At 40.4% G+C, this 13,990-nt stretch overlaps 1 protein-coding gene across 2 annotated transcripts in view; it reads left to right on the forward strand.

Annotated features, from left to right (window-relative positions):
- Nucleotides 1-13,069, forward strand: part of erap2 (endoplasmic reticulum aminopeptidase 2) — an 81,153-nt gene extending 68,084 nt beyond the window's left edge. For both annotated transcript variants that reach the window (XM_059969442.1, XM_059969443.1), the window contains exons 13-18: nt 810-966; nt 2,065-2,249; nt 4,238-4,399; nt 7,024-7,164; nt 8,465-8,546; nt 11,659-13,069. In XM_059969442.1, the coding sequence (XP_059825425.1) occupies nt 810-966; nt 2,065-2,249; nt 4,238-4,399; nt 7,024-7,164; nt 8,465-8,546; nt 11,659-11,811 (880 nt within the window). In that variant the 3' untranslated portion in view covers nt 11,812-13,069. The remainder of the gene's footprint in view (nt 1-809; nt 967-2,064; nt 2,250-4,237; nt 4,400-7,023; nt 7,165-8,464; nt 8,547-11,658) is intronic.
- The last annotated feature ends 921 nt before the right edge of the window (nt 13,070-13,990 follow it).

Consider the following 13,990-nt stretch of genomic DNA (forward strand, 5'->3'; position numbering starts at 1 on the left):
GGGATCACTCACTGCCGGAGAGGGGAGACTGCCTTTTGATCACAGGGGGATCACACACTGCCGGAGAGGGGAGACTGCCTTTTGATCACGGGGGGATCACTCACTGCCGGAGAGGGGAGACTGCCTTTCTATCATGGGGGGATCGCTCACTGCCGGAGAGGGGAGACTGCCTTTCTATCACTGGGGGATCGCTCACTGCCGGAGAGGGGAGACTGCCTTTTGATCATGGGGGGATCACTCACTGCCGGAGAGGGGAGACTGCCTTTTGATCACGGGGGTGGGGGGTTCACACACTGCCAGAGAGGGAAGACTGCCTTTTTATCGCTGGGGGATCGCTCACTGCTGGCGAGGGAAAGGCCTGGCACTGTGCCCAAGGTTGTTAGCCAGGCCTTCTGAATTTTGGATATGGTCTTGGGACTATAGATTTTTTTTCAGTCTCGTAATTTTTTTATATTCTGTGATAATCGCCTGAACTTTCTCATTTTTGTGTTTGGGAGGGGAGGGGGATTTGGGGGCAGTGGATGTGCCTGTTCCATTTTTGTTCATTTTATTGTGGGGGGGGAGGAGGGATTCGAGGCTTGATGATAATGCTGCCTTTCTTTTCTTTCTTGGTTTCATGGCTACCTGGAGAAGAATAATTTCAGAGTTCTCTTGGATAATAAATGAACCTTTCAACTTTTGATGTATATACATACTTTTATTGATTTACTTATTTTTTTTCTATATTACCATGTATTGCGTTGTAATGCTGCCATTAAGTTAACAAATTTCACAGCATATGCTGATTCCTGCTCTGATTCCATATTTAGTGCAGGAAAGCTGTCACTTGACCGAGCCTTGAACTTGACTCGTTACCTCAATCGAGAGACTGAGAATATCGCAATAGTACAGGGTTTGGATAACCTGGGAATATTGTACAAAAAGGTTGAAAAAAGAAATATCACTGATGTTGCTACAAATCTAAAGGTAAGGTAATGTTGTCCTTGTATTCTACTTGACCAATGCCCATTCACACTCAAAGAGATGGAGTCTCGAAGCGGCTGATGCTTTAATATCCAATGATGATTGTTGCCAGGCTGCTGTTTCAAGCCTTGATCCTGAACTGACCCTCGGTGTTCTGGTCAGCACGAATCTCCATTAGATTTGTTGAGGAACTTGTACACTACATTCTTAGCCCGCTGTAGTATCTGGGAGAACACTGTGTCAGTGGTCAGCCTGCTATCATGCGGCCCTTCTTTCCCATGACTAAAGGCTATCTGCACTCGTGGGTATGGCTCTGAACCATGGTAATCCACAGTCAACACTAGGAAGATCTCACATCCTTGAGATGGTTAATACTGAAACTAAAGCAGCTGAGATAAGACAAATCAGTTCCTCATGAACACAGTGAACATAATGAGCAGCCAATTGGGAAACTCAGAGATCTGCTCTTGTCACTTAGAAAGATTCTCTGGTGAGGAAATCAAGAAGCAAAGTGACTTTGACCCTGCCAGCAAAGTGATCCAGGCAGGAGAATCAGTTGAGAGAGAAAATAAATCAGCCATGATCAAACGGCAGAGCAGACGATGTGCCGAATGGCTGAATAATTCCCCTGTGTCTTACGGTCTTATAATTATTTCATTCAAATATGGCCTATTAATATTAATTCCAAATTACTTAATATATTTAAGGGTACTGATGCCAACTAGCAATTGATATTGTTTATCTTCTACAGATGTTGCCTGAACTGCTGAGTGATTCCAGAATTTTCTGTTAGCATTTCAATTTTTCGGCATCTGCAGTTGATTTTAAATTTTCATGTACTATTACACTAATTGTAAGATGTCTGTGAGATTATTTAGTTTGGCACATACTATGGAGTAAGCTTGCAACATTTCTACTATGCTTTCTTAGTATTGTATCAGATATTCCAGGTGCCTGCTGAAGCATAGTCGATCTTTCCCAGTCTAATTTTCCAAAAGTAAATTGTTGCTATTTTATTTCTTTCTATAGCTGTACACTAATCTTTTCGGATTTTCTGGTGCCTTAAGAAGATTTGTTATTTTTTTATTGTTTAAATTTCAGAACTATATCCTGAAGTTTTTCAAGCATCTGATTGATAAGCAGTCATGGGATGATGCTGGAACCATCTCAGATAAAATGTTACGGACCGACCTCCTGAAAACTGCTTGTGACCTTGAATACCTTCCTTGTGTTCAGAAGGCTTCAGATTATTTTAATCAGTGGAGGATGTCCGATGGGACCATGAAGTTAGTAATGTGAAAAATATCAGCTTCTACTCAGTTTAGAGCAATAATCTATTTTCAGTAACTCTGAACAAATCTCTCATGGTAAATTACTCTGAGTAATAACAGATATTATTGTACACATTAATTAGCACATTTTAATTAGCACAAGTAGCACTTTGTTTCTGTAGTTGTTTTAGGGAAACATTCAATTGCCAGGATACACACCCAAAGTGTTGGGAAACATGGTAGGTAAGGCAGCTCCTCCAGAGAGGAATATGTAATTGATGTTTTTGGGCCAAGACCTTTCAGCAGAACTGTAAAAGAAAGGGGCAGAAGCCAGAACAAGGTAGGAGGAGGGGAAGGAGTATAAGATGGCAGGAGATAGTTGAGACCAAGTGACGGGGAAGGTTGTTGGTGTGTGGGGAGGAGAGATAAAGTAAGAAGCTAGGAGATGATATGTGGAAGAGATAAAGGGCTGAAGAGAATCTAATGGGAGAGGACAGTGGACCATGAAAGAAAGTGAAGGTGGAGGGGTGCCAGAGTGAAGTAAGGACAGGTGAGGAGAAGAGAATGGGTGAGAGGGGAGCCAGAATGGGGAACTGAGAAGGGAGAAGGTGGTATAAATTACCAGAGGTTAGAGAAATCTCACTGTTTATGCCGTCAAGTTGGAGGCTATCCAGGCAGAGTACAAGGTGTTGCTCCTCCAACCTGAGTGTGGCCACATTGTGGCAGTAGAGGAGTCCATGGATAGATAAATTGGAATGGGAAGTTGAATTGAATTGGGTAATGACTAGAAGATCCTGACTTTGTGGCAAATATACTCCGGGTTCTGTGTTTGTTGAGTTCATTGTTTATGTCACAGTACAAAATGCCCAGCCCAAAACTTCGACAGTTTATTGTTCTCTATAGATGTGGGTTGACCTGCTGAGTTCCTCTAGTATTTTGTATGTGTGTTACACTGGATTCCCAACTTCTGTAGAAACTCTTGTGGTTATTGTCAGGATACTGCTATTTTTAAAAGAAAATCGCTAGCAAACATTAAGAGTCCACTCAGAGGAATGCACCAATGAACATTCAACTCCACGGGGATACATCACCATCTCACGGTGTTGCATTCTTTGCTAAATTAAAAATTCAATTGAGTTATATTATAGGGGAATAATTTAAAGATTGTTTTGCAAATTATTGATTCTTAGGATTGATTTCAAACCAGTGAATTAAATTCTAAATAATAATGGCATGAAGATTATGCATTTATTTATCATTTTAATCCAATAATGCCTTTAATACCTGTTTGTTTAGAAGTATGTTTTGAATTCAAGAAAACTAAGCACAAAAGAATGATAAAGCCATGTAACAAAAATCGTTTAACTCATTAACACGCAAGAATTGCAAGATGAACTCAACAGGTCATGCAAGTCTATGAAAAGGGCTATATTTGGGCTGCATCTTGGCCCAAAACATCAATTCTTTATTCCTCTCCATAAATATTGCCTGACCTGCTGAGTTCCTCCAGCAGTTTGTGTGTGTTCCTCTGTATTTCCAACATCTGCAGCTCTCTTGTGTTAACTCATTAAATCTAGTTCTGCTGCTTCTCCCACCTCAATCACTCTCCATATGACCAAATTATAATCTAGATTTTTGTTTAATCACTCACATCTAATGTATTTTAATGTCAAAACGCTCATTTTTAACCTCCAATAATGCACAAAACTGCTTCATTTTCATTACAATTGTCATCACCAGTTTCCTACCCATAACACTGCAGGAACTGATGTGCACAAACCTTTATAGAAATGGACATTGTTTTGGGGGAATTAATCATTTAGTCTTTACTTTGTTTATTGTTAATTACCCTGATGGTTAAATAACTCCACTTGCATAGACACAAGATATCCCCTAAAATGTGACGATGGGCCACCTTTCTAAGTATGCATTCCAGTGTATGTGTAGCCTACAGTGCAGTTTATTGGACAGAAGAATTGTGAACATTCTTGTTTGTATTGCAGCTTGCCAACCGATGTCATGGCCACTGTATTCTCCGTAGGTGCCCAGAGCAGTGATGGATGGGACTATCTCCTGACAAAATACATGCAGTCATTTTTGGTTGCTGAAGGAAGTAAAATTATGTATGCTTTGGCAAGCAGCAGAAATCCAGACAAACTGGCATGGTATAGAATTTACTTCTGGTTCATCAGATTTCATGATATCATTCACAGTGAGTTATAATTGCCATATTTTAAAGGGATCCAAAATGTCAAAGAAATTAAAATTACACTCATATTGGGTTCTTCCGTTACCTAACAAAATGGCCACTCTGTATGTTCATAGTCTTTCTCAGCTGTAGCTCATCCACTTCAAGGTTCAATGTGTTCTGAATCGTGAGATACTCTTAAGCAGAGCACTGTTGTAACACATAGTTATTGGAGTAACTGCTGCCTTCCTGTCAGCTTGACCCAATCTGGCTATTCTTCTGACCTCTCTCATTAACCCACATTTTCACCCACAGAGTTACTGTTGAGTGGATTTCTTTTTTAATTTTTCACACATTTCTCTGTAAACTCTTAGGCATTGTTTCCCAACCAGGGGTCCATGGTCGCCTCGGTTAATGGGCAATGGTCGATAGCATAAAGAAGGTTTGGAATTCCTCCTCCTGGGATTGATGTGCATTAAAATCCGAGGAAATTAGTAGTTTCTGATTACCCCTTTGCCCCTTCTTACACCAACAATCATTCCATGGTCAAAGTCACTCAGATAACATTTCTTTTCCATTCTAATGTTTGGTCTGAACAAGTGAATCTCTTGACTATGTCTGCATGCTTTTCCCGGTATAGAGTTTATTTATATACCATCAGATACTTCACAATAAGCATAAGTCATGTTTCTGCAAATGGGAAGCATTTATATGTTTTGTCACCTGATCTGTCTGATCAGAATTTGGAAAGATTATTGTGTTCAGATGAGCAGCATTATATGGACGTTTCAGTATAGGACAAGCTATTTTCTCCACTGTCCCTGTCAACCCTTACTGATTTTTATTGATGCACCACAGAATGCATTCTATCTGGGTGTATCACAGCTTGGTATGGCAACTGCTCTGCTTGTGACTGCAAGAAACGGTGAGGAGTTGTGGACACAGGTCAATGTATCACAGAAACCAGACTCCCCTCATTAGACTGTATATACTTCTCTCTGCCTCATTTTAACAGCCAGCTTAATCAAAGACCCCATCCATCCCGGACATTCTGTCTTCTCCCCTCTTCCACCTGGCAGGAGGTATAAAAGACTGAAAGCATGTACCACCAGGCTCAAGGGCAGCTTCTACCCCACTGATACTAGGCACTTGAGTCAACCTTTTGTATGATAAGATGGACTGTTGACCTCACAATCTATCTCATATGATCTTGTACTTTGTTACTTACCTGCACAGCATTTTCTAGGTAACTGTTACACTTTATTCTGTATTGTTATTGTTTTATAATGCTCAGCCTCAATGCACTGTGTAGTGATCTGATCAGGATGCACTGTGTGCAAGGCAAGCGTTTCACTAAACCTTGGTACATGTGACAATAATAAACCAATTCCTATATTTAGTGTAAAAGATGTCTTATGCCATAGACCCTACTTCATCTGACCTCATCGATAAGTACTTCCAGAATTTATTCTGCTTTGCTTATTTGTTAAGCTTCTTAAATACGTCTATCCTAATTTCCTGCAATCTCCTATTGGGATTAAGCTCAACATTCTACCTACTCTTTATATAAAGAAGTTTCTGGTAATTCTCCTAATGGAATATAAGGTGGCAGAGATATACAGCAAGGAGAGCTTGTCCTGTGACAATGAGGGTTTCCTCCATGTGCTCTTAATTTCAAAAGCATGGAGGTTGGTAGGTCAAGTGACAAGTGTAATTTACGTCTGGGGTGTAGATCAGGGATTCCCAACCTGGAGTCCTCTGACCTCTTGCTTAATGGTATTGGTTCATGACGTAAAAAAGACTGGAAACCCCTGGTGTAGATGAATGTTAAAATGGAGGGTTAATGAGAATGTGGGGGAAGATGAAACGGGTCAGGGTAGGATAAGTATAAAAAGAGGGTAGGATGAGTGGGAGTTTGATGGTCAACACCTACATATAGTGAAAGTGCTTAACACTTTTGCACAGTATGACATTTTTGAACTTCCCACACCACATGTACATTTCATATTCCAGTACAATTTCACGATTTTATATACCATTCCGCAGCCGCTGTTCACTAATACCAGGCAAACCAATTCATTTGAAAACAAATTGCTCATTCTCAACTCCCTCTTTGCATTGACACTAATTCACAACCCTGCAGATGTACTCCTCCCCAACTCCAACATCAGGAGACGGATTGATATGACAAGAGTGGGTCTCTTTTTGCTGATGTAATATGTCATATTAATCCCACAACAAATTACGAAGTGGAATACCTCCCAAAAAGTTAGATTTGTGTCACAGAGTAAGACACAGCAAAATTAGTCCGCTTGACCCAGCGAGTCTGCTCCACGATTCCATCGTGGCTAATTTATTATTGCACTCAACCCCATTCTCCTGCCTTCTCACCATAACCTTTAACACCCTTGCTAATCAACAACCTGTCAACCGCCAGTTTAAATACACCCAACGACTTGCTCTCCACAGCCACCTTCAGCAGTGAATTCCACAGATTCGTGAAAGGTTAGAAATAAATCAAAAAGAAAGGTGATTTTACAAAGACAATACTGTAACAATTTTTGTAATAAATCCATTGTATGTTTATTTCCATCACCTCAGGTTATTGGAACTTGCTTTGCAAGGGGACGTCATTAAATTACAGAATCTGGCCCGTGTTGTCCTGGCAGTGAGCAGGAACCCATACGGACAACAGCTTGCATGGAATTTTGTGAAGGAAAACTGGAACAAATTGATTGAGAAGTTGGTACCCTTCAAAATCCTTAAATTTTGTCTGTTTTTATTGCTCAATGCTGTATTTCTAGCAACACTCTCCTGCTGATTCGTACCATATAATCATACCTTAATTTTCTATTAATACCATAAACTGTCCTTGATAGTGTAGACCATAAGGCATAGGAACAGAATTAGGCTGCTTGGCAAACCGAGTTTACTCTGCCATTCTATCATGCCTGATTTTATTATCCCTCTCATCCCATTCCCCTGCCTTCTACCGTAACTTTTGATGCCCAGACTAACCAAGAACCTATCAACCTCTGCTTTAAATATATTCAATGACTTGGCCTCCACTGCTGTCCATGGCAATGAATTCCTCAGATTCACCACCCTCTGGCTACAGAAATTACTTCTCATCTCTGTTTTAAATGTTTTTAACTGATTCTATGTTTTTATTCATTTTAGAAATTAACAAAATGCATTTGTGCTTGCAAGCTAATTCATCGTCAAGGAGAGAAAGCAAAAATTGCATATACCGGAAATCTGGAAAAAAATTAGAATAATACTGGAAATTCTTGGCAAACTTATTTATTTAGAGATTCCGCCTGGTAATAGGCACTTCCGACTCATTGAGCTTGCGCCGCCCTAATTATACATATGTGACCAATTGACGCACTAACCTGTACGTTTGTGGAATGTGGGAGGAAAACAGAGCACGTGGAGAAAACCCACTTGGTCACGGGGTGGAAGTACAATCTTACAAACAGCAGGCAAAATCTATACAGAGAGAAAAAGGCTTAATAGTTCAGGTGTCATGAAGCTAACAAATTATCCTCAAGCCAGAAATAATGGTTGTAGTAATTGAAAACTGAGATGTTCAGCTTGGTTTGGAGATGGCGTGGTAGCGTAGAGGTCAGCACATCATTTTACAGCGCCACCAATCACTGACTGGGTTTCGATTCCCGTCGCTGCCACGAAGAGTTGGTACATCTTCCCCTTAACCATGCGGGCTTCCTCTGGGTGCTCTGATTTTCTTCCACATTTCAAAGACGTCTGCTTGGGGTTAGTCAATATTAAACATGCTATGTCATTACCAGAAATATGGCAACATTTGCAGGCTGCCTCCAGCACAATCCTTGAACCGTGTTGGTTGCTGACACAAAAATGATATATTTCACTGCATGTTTCAACGCACGTGTGACCAATTAAGCTAATCTTGTTAGATTTCATACAGCGTAGCTGAACTATAAGTAGTCCTACAACTGTAATTTTTTTTACAATATAAAAATGCACATTACCAAATGTCTTTAAAAATGTGTATTTGCAGATTTCAGCTTGTTTCACCCGCTGTTCGACAACTTATAGTTGGATCAGCATCTCAGTTTTCATCAAGGGAAGAATTGGAAGAAGTGAGTAAAATCCATAACTCTGCACATTTCACAAAGTGAAGGGGAATCAGGAGGCCCCTTTGCCTCTTTGTCATGCTTTTCATTTGCAGCTTCCTTTCTCTGCACTGTGCATCCGGAGCAACCTTTATAACAACCTTTTCTCTTTAAGTGGTGCTTCTGTAACTGACATGGGCTTCTTTGGGGAGAAGGTATTAAGAGAACGTGAAAAAATGCAGAGGAATAGAAGTGTTGTCGAGTAAATGATAGATAGGCTAGATGGGCTGAATAGCCTTTGACTACGCTTATATTCTTGCATTTTTTTGGGGGACCTGCATTGGTATCCCTCCAGCAGGAGCTCCCACACACTGGTAACTTATGGATATCATTCTACCAAGGTAATGATTTCTCCATTCAGTAACTGATTGGAAGTATAGCAGGTGGCAATAAGGCCTGTTCTCCCCAAAGCAGAATCCCACGTCCATGAACAAAAGTACCAATAGTTCAGAAATAATTTATAATTTAGTTCATTATCTATTTACCCTTATGAATTCATGCTATGAATAATTATGGTGGCACTGTAGTGTAGTGGTTAGTACAACACTTTACAGGTGATCTGGGTTCAATTCCTGCCATTGCCCATAAAGAGTTTGTACGTTCTCCTCTGGGTGCTCCAGTTTCTTCCCACAGTCCAAAGACGTTCCTGTTGGTAGGTTAATCGGTCATTGTAAATTGTCCCATGATTAGAAACAGAGAACCTACAGCACAATACAGGCCCTTCAGCCCCTAAAGTTGTCATTAATTAGGCTGCCATTAAATTGGGGGATTGCTGGGCAGCAAGGTTCGAAGGGACAGAAGGGCCTATTCCGCACTGTGTGAATAAATAAAAACATGAAAATGGTTAACATCTCAAAACTCAAGATTCACATTTATTTGTCACACGTACATGGAAACATACAGTGAAGTGCATCATTTGCATACAAAGCAACATTCCTGAGGGCAAGCTGAAAGTGTCACCACACAGTCCGGTGTCCACATAGCATACCCATAATGCTCAGCAGAACAAAACAACGACAGCAAAAACAAGCCCCATTCCTCCATCCCACCCATGCGCATGCATAGTCCATTATCCCCAGTATAGGTCTCCAGCCCCTGATGGACATGTACTCATGCCTACAGACACCTTAGTAATGTCATTGTACCACAACAGATTTTGATAATATGTATGAGAGAAACACCAGCTATAGACCCCTTGACTTGCTTTTTCTCCTTTTGTGAGACTAAGTCTGCAAGGAGCCAGGTTCAGCTTTCCATTCAAGTCACGAGTTTTCCATTAATGAAAATCCTAAGATTTCCTTTTTATAAAGATTACATTTTGAAAATGAAAATGTGAAAGTCAATGTTATCTAATCTGATGAGCAATGCCAGTTATTTCCTTTTCAGCTCATTGCTGAAATAATTTGATTTTATCACTTTTTGCCACTCATTTCTCCAGAGATTTTCATAAACAGACACTGCTAATGTTAGATTATCAAACACAGGAGCAAAATTAGGTCACTTACCCCATCAATGGTGCTTCATCATTCTGTAATGGCTGATTTATTATCCTCCTCAACCCCATTCTCCTGCCTTCTTCCTATTACCTTTGAAATCCTTATTATCAAGAACCTACAGTATAAACCTCCACTTTAAATATATCTAATGGACTTTGCCTCCACAGACATCTGTGAGGCAATGAATTCTGCAAATTCACCACCCTCTGCCTAAAGCAGCGGCTTATTCCATGGACCAATGCCACTCAGCACGGGGGGTGCATGGACCCTGGACTGAGAACCACTGGCCAAAAGAAACTCCTCCTGATTTCTAGATGCCCGGAGGCATCCTGTGCTGGGACTGGAGGGGTGTGTGCATGTGCACAAGGGGCTTGTTTTGCTGTTGTTGCTGCTTGCACTGTTCTGCTGAAAGTTTGTGGGCATCCTATGTTGGCACTGGAAAATGAGATGACACATCCAAGGGGCAGGTTAGTCTGAGAGGCCAGTTGATGCACCATCAATAACTCTCTCTGAGATGTGAAGGTGAGATATCGGCTTTTATTGACTGGAAGAAAGAACAAGCAGTAGTTGAACACCATGCTACATCCTGGAGACTGAAGGCCGGGCTCAGGCCTCAATTGCCTTTATACCGGGGTCAGAGGGAGGAGTCACAGGAGCAGTCAGCAGGGGGGGTGTCCAGACAGGTATATGTAGTTCACCACACCAGTGAAGGCTCAATTTTCATGAGCGCCAATTATACAACAAGAGAGGTATAAGAACTCAACATAGGCAGAGGGAACTGCCCTCATTAGACACAGGGGCTGAATTAGGCCATTCGTCCTACTGCGCCTGCTCAGACATTCCATAATGGCTGATTTATTATCCCACTTGACCCCATTCTCCTGCTGCCAAACGGTTCTCAAACTTCAAAACTTTTATTCCCCGGTTTATTCTCATGAACTTTCTCTGGACCCTCTCCAATTCCAGTACCTCCTTTCTTAGATAAGAGACCCAAACTGCTTGCTATATTCCAAGTACACACTGACCAATGCCTTATAAAGCCTGAGCATTACATCCTTGTTTTTATATTTTAGTCCTCTTGAAATGAATGCTAACATTGCATTTGCCTTCCTCACCACAGACTCAACCTGTAACTTAACCTTTACGGAATCCTCCACAAGAATGCCCAAGTCCCTTTGTGCCTCAGATTATTGAATTTTTTCCCTGTTTAGAAAACAGTCTATGCCTTTATTCTTTCTACCAAGGTGCATGACCATAAACTTCCCAACATTGAATTTCATCTGTCAATTCTTTGCCCATTCTCCTAATCTGTCTAAGTCCTTCTGCAGATTCCCTGCTTCCTCAGCACTATCTGTCCCTCCACCTAACTTTGTATCCTCCACAAATCCATTAATTCTGTAAATAAAGGCTAATGCTGCATTTGCCTTCCTTACTACTGATTCAACCTGACTAAAATACAAAAGCAATGATGAATATTACAACAATTAAATATAATGTGAATTTCTAGAGCAGGAGAAAGTTATTACATTTAACAATGTATTTAAATCAACAAAAAATACCAGTGTGTGTTTAATATGTTTCAGGTGGAGACATTTTTTGATTCCATTAAGGAGCAGAGCTCCCAGCTGAAATCTGTTCAGATTGCTCTGGAAACCATAAAGAACAACATCAGGTGGCTGGACAGGAATCTGGGCAGCCTCAGGGGCTGGTTACAACATGCCATTGTAAACCCATAGCTGTTGGAGAATTTGGCAAATCGAAATCCTTGGAACCTGGATCTTAACACTTGTCGCTTTGTTCTTGCTGTGGTTGTAGTTTTTAAGGGTTCATAGATTTAGAAGCTAAGACAAATATTTGTAGTACCGCAGGTGAAAATTATATTCAATAAATATAACCTCAAGATTGCCATACAATTATCAAATTCTCTTCCCTTTTGAATACATGCAGGAACACACACACATAAACCTTTATATATTATTGATCTGTAATTTTAAACAACACACACACACACACACACACACACACACACACACACACACACACACACACACACACACACACACACACACACACACACACACACACACACACACACACACACACACACACACACACACACACACACACACACACTTCTGTATAACTCCCAGCCATCCTCCTTCCACTTACTCCACATTTTTATTCTGGCATCTTCAACCTTCCTTTCAGTCCTAAAGAAAGGTCTTGGCCTAAAACGTCAACTGTTTATTAATTTCCATAGCTGCTGCCTGACTTGCTGAGTTCCTCCAGCATTTTGTGTATGTTGCTTTGGATTTCCAGCATCTTCAGACTTTCTCATGTTTGAATAAATTCTGCTATTCAGCCCATCAACCATCTGGATCATTAAGGATTAAGAATTAGCTGACATTATATAATGATTGATTAAATAATCCTCCTGCCAATGTTGAGTTTTTACATTTTCTGTTTGTTTCCAATTCTGTACCCAACTTCACATAACCATGTTAGGCTTCCAAATTATTCATGAACGTTCTCGGCCTGTGAAATTAACTCTTTATTTCCTTTCCATAGACGCTGCCTGACCTGCTAAGTTCCTCCAGCATCTTGTATGTGTTCCAATGTGATATCTGTTTTCAATGCTCAACAACAAACACCAATTGATTGGAAAAAGGCATACCCATAATTGCAAATTTTGCTTACAGCAATCCAATCACTCTAAGTAACACACACAAAATGCTGGTGGAACGCAGCAGGCCGGGCAGCATCTATAGGAAGAAGCACTGTTGACGTTTCTGGCCGAGACCCTTCGTCAGGACTTAGACGGGTATCTGTCCCACTCTGTTCATCCTTCCATGCAATCACTCTATGTCATGATTTTATTTTTAGAAAGCTCTACATATTAGGACAATGACATGTATCATGCATAATGTATCAATCATTAAATAAATGTGTTTGGAAATCATTTCTCATAATCAGAATAAACTAACTTGCATCTGATTTTCTTGTTATGAAGGTGCTTCTGAAAAAACGTTACTTTCAAGATGAATAACAATTGTATTTTTAACTTTTGGCAAATGCTAAGCTCTTTATTGCAATTTTATTTTCACAGTCAATGGAAAAAACACTTACTTCTTCACAAGTTGTAATACTAATTTGTACTCCACCTTTTTTAACCTAGGGGATGCATGAAAATAGAATTCAATTCTGAAGTTCAATGCACATACTTGAATACCTTTTTCAAGTTATTCATACTGTCAGGTTTCAGATGCCCATACCTTTTCAACATTTCCCTCTAACTCAGGTTCTCGAACCAACAGGCGTCAGGAAGAAAACTGATGAGTGTAATTGGTGGTACCGGATTATTTCAACTCTTGTACATGCCTCAAAACACTTTACAAGACACAACTATTTTCAGTTGAGTTTATCCATCACAGAATTTAACCATGGCATCTTTGAAGATTGTTTTGTGTATGGTTCCGTTGCCGTTAAGTGATGTGTACCTCTCTACGTGGAAAAACATCAGAACAACATTCAGACCATGGACTATGTTGATTCAAAATGACTTACCATTTCTTTCTCCAGTGTACCAGGGAGTGCCCAGTCATGTTTACACAACACATGTCAGCCACCCCTTTCCTTTTGCATTCTTGGCATTATCATCAGCCTTCTTCACACAATTCATATCCAGATGCTCACCATTGACCAATGGCTGAGGATTCTAAGTGACTGGCATCCAGTTTCCCCAATGCCTCTCCACAATCTACAAGGAAAAAGACAAGAATGAGGTAAAATACTGTTCTTTATCCTGACAGAGGACAATCCTAACAACATTCGACATTACCCATGAAATACTGGGCTGAATCCACTACCTTTTGTAGGAATTTCCGTTCAAAGGCATTGATGTTTCCATACCAGACC

The sequence above is a fragment of the Hypanus sabinus genome, chromosome 5, assembly GCF_030144855.1.
Source record: "Hypanus sabinus isolate sHypSab1 chromosome 5, sHypSab1.hap1, whole genome shotgun sequence".
NCBI classification, from domain to species: domain Eukaryota; kingdom Metazoa; phylum Chordata; class Chondrichthyes; order Myliobatiformes; family Dasyatidae; genus Hypanus; species Hypanus sabinus.